We start from the raw sequence: 7,950 nt of genomic DNA on the forward strand, positions 1-7,950 counted from the left end.
CTACTGCAGCTGCCGGCAGCATCCGGGAGGCAGGAGTCGTGCCCGGCCAGCTGCGGACAGCAGGGAGAAGCCTCCCAGCTCCCTGAGCAGGGGCAGGACGGCCAGGCATGGGGGCTTCGGGCTCATCCAGGAGGGTCCGGGACGACACTTAAGTTCTGAAATCGCTTACCTGGGGGGTCAGCGGGAAGCTTGTGTGGCCCTTGAGAGCTCATTTTGTTGTTAAATGTGTTTTCGGGGAGTCTAGCTAGGCACGTGAGGGTTAAGGCACTGGATCTCATATGTCCGACTTTGCAGTTTGCGTCCTGAACCCGGTGGCTTGAAAATCATGAGGGGAGTGTGCATGTGTGCCCCAAACCCTGAACAGAGAGGGGCCAGCGGCCGTGACATGGCCCCCCCCGCGGTGGTTTTTCACCCTGTCTCCCTGCCCCACCTCTCTCATGGCACGCAAATGCCCTATGGAAAAACTAAACTGCCACGCACACATGAAAACACAGCAGCATAATGAGCCCTGTGTTCCTGAGACCCCACTCCAAAACCATCAGCCAGTGGCCGGTTCAGGAGGGTTTGCTTTCAGAACGACAAGGTGGCTTGAAAACTCTCCTGAGGGGGCTCTGCACCTCACCTGCCCTGTGAGTGGTGCTGGCTCTGCCCCTGGGCACTGCCCTGCCAGAGCACCTGTGCCCAGATGCAAACGGGGTGCTCAGATCTGGCAGGAAAAGGCATTTAGGGTGCAGCCAGGTGGCTCCCACAGGACACAGGTCCCGGAGGCACCCGCTCACTGCCTTTCCCAATTGCCAGAGCAATCGGGGGCTTTTCAAGATGCTGCTGTTCACCTGGGTGCCCATGGGACTGGAAGCCAGCTCTCAGGGGTCACAATGGTGTAGGAAAGCCACCTGCCCAGGGGACAAGGGGACCAGAACCCCCGAGCTCCTGGCACTGCTCCAACTCCCCACCCTGCACACACAGGCTCCGACCGAGGGCTGCTTGAAGCCCCTGGGCCACGGACACTGCTTACCTTCACTTCGGCCTCGGGGGCTGGGAGGGCGCCCGCCCGGGGGAGCAGCAGCAGCACCGCCGTGACGGCCAGGGCACCCAGGGCTGCGAGGATGGCGGCGAGCCTGGCCAGGGACATAGGTGAGCGCTCAGCAGGCCGGAAGTCCAGACACGCGCCCGCCCCACCAGCGCCGCTCCGGATGGGCAGTGGCGGGGTACGACCCGCCTGCTCCCGGGGAGGGAGGCCTGTCATTTAACTTCGTTCGGCTTCTGCACAAATCAGTCAGGAAACCGGAGGGGCCCTCCCGCCCGCGGTCTGGCGGACTCCACTCTCTGCATGCCGACAGGGCCTCGCTGGGGACAGTGCGTGTTCTTAGAGGCACCATGGCCTAGCCTGGTGAGGTCAGCAGTTGCCCCAGGGGGCTGGCCCGGTCAGGGTCCTCAGGACCAGGCCACGCGTGTACAATGGTTGTGCTGCTAATGGACTCATGAACTGCGGGAGGGCAGACTGGTCACCTGAGCCCACAGCAGGCCAGCGGTGGCAGGTCCCACACCACCTCTGTCCCCAAGAGGGGAATGTGGGGCGGGGGCAGGGGCCTCAGTCAGACTGGGGGGAGGACGGCCTGGTCTCTGCACTGGATCCGCTCTGGGGCTCACCTGGCCACCCCCGAGGCTCCGGCCAGCAGCGTGCAGAGGAGCAGCACGAACACCCACAGCAGCGCCAGGACGAATACGCCGGTGCCCACGCCTAGCACCGTGTCCGCCATCCCGCCGCTCTGGCCTGCGGTGGCGGAGTGGGGCCTGAGCGCGACACGGACGTGCCCACTGGCGTGCTGAAAGGGCCGGTGCACACGGCCCCGCGTCCCTGGATGGGAACCCGCAGTTAGAATCTGTGGCCTTGCTGGGGGACAGGCCACTGCCCTCCGTGCCACCTCCTGAGAGAGGGCCCGGCGTGCAGCAGTCGGGACCCCCCTTGTATAGCTCCCGGGACGTGGGGCCGGGGCTGGGGACGGGCCTGGAGGCCCAGGTCAAGGAGAAGCTGGGGTCCGTGGGCAAACTGGGTCAGAGGCGACTCCCCGGGGTCTCCACGGCGCTACCCACTCTGCCGGCCAGTCCTTGATTCTGAAGGGAGCCGCGTCCTTAGAGAGGAGGAGCCATCGTCACAGGGCGGACACGCCATGGGGGGCGTCCTTCCCTGCCCACGTCACTGGGCGCAGCGGCGACCTCGGGAGGGCGTGTGTCCGGGTCGCTGCAGATACACGTGAAGCCCAGGTACGGGGGGCACACCCGTGTCCTGTTCCATGTTCACATACCCCTCGAGGCCAGGTGGTACCTACAGGGTCACCCTCTGGAGGTTCTCAAGGGCTCTCCCGCCCTCCCAGGCCCCAGTGCGCGCGCTCTCGGCTGGCGGCTGATGGCATAAGGCCTGCCTTGTCCTCCCCACGTCCCCGCCTTCTTCCCTGCTGCTGACCAGTGAGGCCACCTGCCGCCAGATCAGGGACTGGCCCGATGGCACCATCTTACTCAGGAGTCTTGACTTGGTCACATCGCAAAGACCCTCTGAGTATGGATGTGGTGCACGTTTGGGCGCCGTGGCTCAACCCTGCAGATGTAGCACAGTCCCCTTCCGTACCCGAGCTGGCTCAACGCTGTCTACACCGACGGCCCGTCCCCTTCCGTACCCGAGCTGGCTCAACGCCCTACACCGACGGCTGAATGCCACGATACTGGTCCTGGAGGACGTTCTGCTGTGGGGCCCTAGCACGAGTGGCAGCCAGCACTGAGCTCTGGCCAGGGATGGGCCTCATTTGGTCCTTGACAGACCTCGCCCGGTCCAGTGTGCTGGGCCCGTGGCTGCGAGGAGCTGTGGGAGTAGTGTGTGCAGGCACGTGGGAGAGGAGCCCATGACAGGGAGGGGGCTGGGCCACGGCCATGCCACCTCACGGGGAACACCCCCCGGGTGCACGAGAACGGTCTGTAACCCCAACGTGTTTCCCAGACTGGGGGCCTTTGCCCCTGATATTGCACGGCCTGAAATCAGCCCCCAGCCCCAACAAGCCTCTGCTACTTGCAGGGCCGGCCTCTCCACACCCTCCCAATCTCAGCTTAAAGGTCACTTCCTCAGAGAAGTCCTCCCTGACTGCCCTGTCGACAGCAAGCTCCCAGTCTCTCTTCCTCACGCTCTTTCCTTCAGGGCACTTCTCACAGGTTGTACTTAACGTTTTGATGGATTTGTTTACAATTTTATTCCCTGTCCCACTGAAATAGTCCGTTTCACAAGGACGGCCTTTCTGTGTCTCTCACCACCGCACCCCATTCTCAGTACAGAGATCACGCACTGTCATCCACAGGATGAGGCGTGAGTCTGTGCTCACAGTCCACCACGCCAGTGGGGCCAGAGACGGCTCCCACCCAGCGGGCACGTGGGTGACAGCGCAGGAGCACAGCAGCAGTATGGGCCACCCTGGAGCGCAGAAAACCACACCTGCTCTGAGCCCAAGCAGGGCTGGTCCAGGGCGCGCCTACCGGGAACTGTGGGTGAGGTCTGCTCAGAGAGGGGCCTCGGGCGCGCGGTGCGGAGCCCTGGGGCCTCGAACTCTGATCCGAGATGCCTCTGCCTGCCCAGTGACCGCCTTGGGCCTGGAGGAAAGCGGCAGGAGAACTCGACTCTGCGCCTTGGGGCCTCCACCACCTGCGTGGGGGCAAGACTGCAGCTGAGGGCGGGCGGCCCACGGCCTCTCCTGGGCCGTCCTGGCTGTGGGCCGGCTGCCCCCGAGCGGGCACCGCTGAGCTGAGAGCCCCGAGCTGCTGTCCACACGCCTCCGTGAAGCCCGGGGAGGAAGACGGCCAGGCGGGGGCGTGAACATGAAGGGGTGGTGAGAAGACACTGTCACAGTAAAGGCTTCCGGGACCGGCAGCTGGCATGGCAGTTAAGGTACGGCACTCCCGCATGGCTCACCACGGTTCGAGCCCCGAACCTGTGATTTGAAAACCACACTGGGTGTGCAAGCGTGTGTGCCCAGTCTTGGGAGGGGAATGAGGGAGGCCACTGTGGAGCGGCCATCTTCCCTGGGCAATTTCCCACTCTCTCTCTCTCTGCAGCGAGCACATGTGCCCTGGCAATACCTAAAACAAAATGGAACACAGTAAAGATTTCTGGGCCTGAAGGTGGCATGGAAGTAAAGGTAGGGGTCCCACATGGCCAAATGTGTGCTTCGTGTCCTGGACACAGCAGCTTAAAAACATGCTAGGTGCCTTGTCTCCACAAAAGGCGAGAGAAGAACGGAGAAGAAGGGGTTGTGGGGTGCCCATGCCCTGGGAGGTGCTTTCTTTCTCCCTCCCCAGCCCACCTCTCCCAGAGAGCACGAGTACCCTGCAGCAGAAACTACGAAAGAAGTAAGAGACTCCTGCAATGCTGCTGCTGGTGGACTCGTGTTCTGACGTTATATTTGGGTTAGGAGGCGCTGAGACAATGCGGGCAGCGCTGCGGGAGGCAGTGCGAGCTAAGACACCCACAGCTGCTGTCTGCTCAGGGGGAGGGCGTGGCCACGGCAGAGTGGGCAGTGAGGGCTCGCCCCCCGGCAAGGGCCATACTGGGCACGCATGCGCACACGTCAGGCATGACTTTCAAGCTGCCAAGTCTGGGATTCGAACCACGGTCGGCCACGTGGGCGTCCAGCATATTAATCACCATGCTACCTGCTGGCCACATTGGCTAATTATTAAGGATGCATATTAAGGGGCCAACAGGTGGCGTGGTGGTTGAGGCAGCTGGACTCCCACATGGCTGACCACAGTCTGAGTCCTGGACCTGGCAGCCTTCTCACTTTCCTTCTCAAACATAAAATGAAAACAATGACAATGAATAAAGTTTAATAAAATAATTTTTAAAAAGTATGCATGTTTAAAAAATAACTTACAGGTAAATACCAAGTAATAGTAATAGAACAAATAATCCATGCTAGAATGAAAAACAAAAGAAGGAAGACAGAAGGTGTGGGAGGCAAAGAGAGAGCGCGGAGAGCAGAGAGGCCGAGTGGGACTAACAGGAGCCCAGCACCACAGCCGCAGTAAATGCAAACAGCTCACACCGACAGGTTTTCAGCAACCCTCAGATGCACGCGGCAGGGAGGCTGAAGCAGGCCCGCAGGCCCACAGAGCAAGGCCCGAGGAGGGTGCGGGGAGGCCCACGGTGCAGGCTCACCTTGGCAGCACAGAAAGCTCCGGAGGCCGTGGGAGTGCACTGCCCTCCTCGGCAGGAAGCAATGCCCAGCCATGGGCTCGAATCCCTGGGCTGGCCTGGAAACATGCCGGGTGCCTCGGGGCACCAAGATCCTGAGAGCTGGAGGGCTGAAGAAAGGAGGCCACAGCACGACCAGGCCCTGTCAAGGATGCTTTTCTGTCTCTCTCTGCTCCTCTCATTAAAAAAGTTCTGGAGATGGGATTCACGACAATGTGAATATACTTCTTTAAAAATTATTATTTTTAAAAATTTGCTATAGGGCACATGTGTTCACCAGAGAGAGAGATAGAAACAAAGTGAAGAAGCAAGCCGCTAGGTCCAGGACTTGAACCGCGGTCAGCCATGTGGGAGTCCAGCGCCTTAACCACCATGCCACCTGCCATCCCAGTGTGAATGAATATCCTTACCGCCATGGAACTGTACCCCTAGAACTGGCTAAGACTGTAAATGTTGTTATGCATTATTTATAGTTTTCTAAAAGTAAAACAAAAAATATAAACAGAAGCAATATTAGTATCAAACAAAATAAAGCACTGAAAAATATTAACAACAGTCACAAAAGGAATAATTTAGCAACAAGATACAACTCAGAACAAATAGGGACCTAACAACAAAGCCTCAAGACGCACAAAGCTGAACCGACAGCATGACGGTAGCCAGGCCGGCCCCAACTCAGTGGGCGCGGGGCACAGCTGCCGGAGAAATGGCTGCGTGGGCCCCGGCGGGGACAGCCGCGTGGCCGCGTGGCAGTACGGCGTGAAGAGGGCTCCACTGTCTCATCAGGAAAGTCCAGGTCACCCCATCCAGTGTCTCTAAGACCCCTACTGGTCACGTGGGGATGGCTGCACAGGTGGGCGAGGACGCTGCCGGGCTGGGCTCCAAGTGCCCGCTGCTGGGGGGGGGCCCTGGCGGAGGCTACTGTGGCACTGGGCCCACCTCTGCCGTGCAGCCGCTCACCGGGGGACACAAAGCAGACCTGCCTGCAACCGCTGAGAACCGACACAGCCGAGCCCAGTGGGGCGCCAGCGGGTAAGGAGGTGTTAGACCCCAGGCAGTTCCAGGACGGAGCAGAGCAAAGCAACCAGCCTCCAACAGAGTGGGGGACGCCAGAGACAAAAGCCCATTCCGTCTACATGGTGCTCGAACTGGGGGGGCCGAGCCAGGGGCCAGTCCCTCACTGCACCGTGGCTGAGGCGGGATGGTCGCGAGCTCATAGCACAGGTTCACGCAGGAGGCCACACAGAAGGAGGTGGGAGAGGCAGCGGGAGGATCGCGACATAGACCCCTTCTGAAAGAGAGAAGGGTCACCCTGCACATATCTGACCCCACCGAGAAAGAGACTGACGGAATTCAGGCGTGAGCTTACACCGCATGCCCGCATGGCCCCTGCCAACACATGTTTCCTGTGCACCTGAAGCCTCCTCTCCTGCACCACACACACGTAGCCCCGTGTGAACACAGGACACGGTGTGTTGTCTGGGGACAGGATGCAAAGTGCCCACGAGCACAGACACTGGCCGAGGCAGGGGCTGCCACAGGGATGGGTGTGGGGACACGGAGGCCACCATTCCTACGGCTCCAGTCCAGATGGCGTGTGCGTGTGATGTAAGTGCGCGCAACTGACTAACAGATGTGCGGGCTGCCTGCACTCAGGCTGCAAAACCGAGCCACACGGGGCCAGCAGGAACCACCCGAGCAGAGGTGCCGGTGGACTCGTGTCCCGGATGGGAGTCCAATGGCGAGAGCCCCATTTTCCCTCGTCTGTGAGTTCATTGCAATTCTAACCAAAAGCTAGAAGCGACTATTTGTGAAACTTGAAGACAGACCGAACATTCAGATGGAAGAGCAAAAACCCAAGAATAGCCAAACAATTTTGAGAACTAGGATGGCAACTTGCCTGTCTTGCTACCAACTGCTACAAGACATGCTATAAACCGAGGGGATTGAAATGGAGTGACGGTGGCGCAGGGACACGTAGCTGCAGCACAGGCAGGAGCCCAGAGTCGGGTCGGCGCATTCGTGAAGACCTCTCCAGGACAGGGTGGTTTCAGGACTCAGAGGTAAAGGGTGTCACAGGTGACATGGGGACGAGCATGGTCCCGTCAGAAACGGCACTGCTGACCTGGTTTACGACACACACAGAGGCCCGTGTTAAACGGAATGTAACCCAGTGAGGCAGCAGATGTCTGGGCACGCAAACACTCAGGCTGACTGCGCCGGGACATGGAAGGAAGCGTGTCAGATGCTCCCACCTAAACTTAGCATTGCAGGCGGCACGTGCACCCATGCAGGTGGGTCCGTCAGCCACGCAAATGGCACGAGCTGTGGTCTCGGTCTGTGATGCACAACCCGTTCAGTTGCGAACCACTGAGGAGCGTGGTTTCCCCTTGATTCCCATTTAACTGCATTCCTGGAAAGCACACCGCATCTGTTTATGGAAAGTGGAGCAGGTGACCTGATGCACGGCAGCCTGCGGGTCCCTCAGAAAGCGTGCGGGATGTGGGACGACCCCGCCCCCCACCACAGGACACCTGGCGTCCTTCGCAGACCTGCCCTGTGCTCCCCCAGCACCCTCCGGCCCCGGCAGTCAGACGCACCGTGATTCCCAGTGCCCCGAGTGCGGTGCCACCCTGAGGGCCGCTGTCCAGGGGACCCGTGTAGACGGTCGCTGCGGCCTCCCTCTAACAGCCACACATCAGCAAAGTGGCGGGGGG

The 7,950-nt window shown here is 60.3% G+C and overlaps 1 protein-coding gene across 6 annotated transcripts in view; it reads right to left on the bottom strand.

The window, feature by feature from the left end:
- The window catches only part of TMEM218 (transmembrane protein 218), a 13,059-nt gene that overhangs the window by 1,265 nt on the left and 3,844 nt on the right, over positions 1-7,950 (bottom strand). For 5 of the 6 annotated variants that reach the window (XM_014588737.2, XM_027772555.1, XM_027772556.1 and 2 more), the window contains 3 exons: positions 2,071-2,132; positions 1,651-1,858; positions 1,016-1,118 (listed from right to left, as the gene is read on the bottom strand). In XM_014588737.2, the coding sequence (XP_014444223.1) occupies positions 1,016-1,118; positions 1,651-1,760 (213 nt within the window). In that variant the 5' untranslated portion in view covers positions 1,761-1,858; positions 2,071-2,132. Of the gene's footprint in view, positions 1-1,015; positions 1,119-1,650; positions 1,859-2,070; positions 2,243-7,950 lie in introns of all 6 variants that reach the window. The other variant, XM_027772561.1, reaches the window with a different exon arrangement.

This window comes from Tupaia chinensis, unplaced genomic scaffold (assembly GCF_000334495.1).
Source record: "Tupaia chinensis unplaced genomic scaffold, TupChi_1.0 Scaffold000037_4, whole genome shotgun sequence".
In the NCBI taxonomy this organism is placed as follows: Eukaryota; Metazoa; Chordata; class Mammalia; order Scandentia; family Tupaiidae; genus Tupaia; species Tupaia belangeri.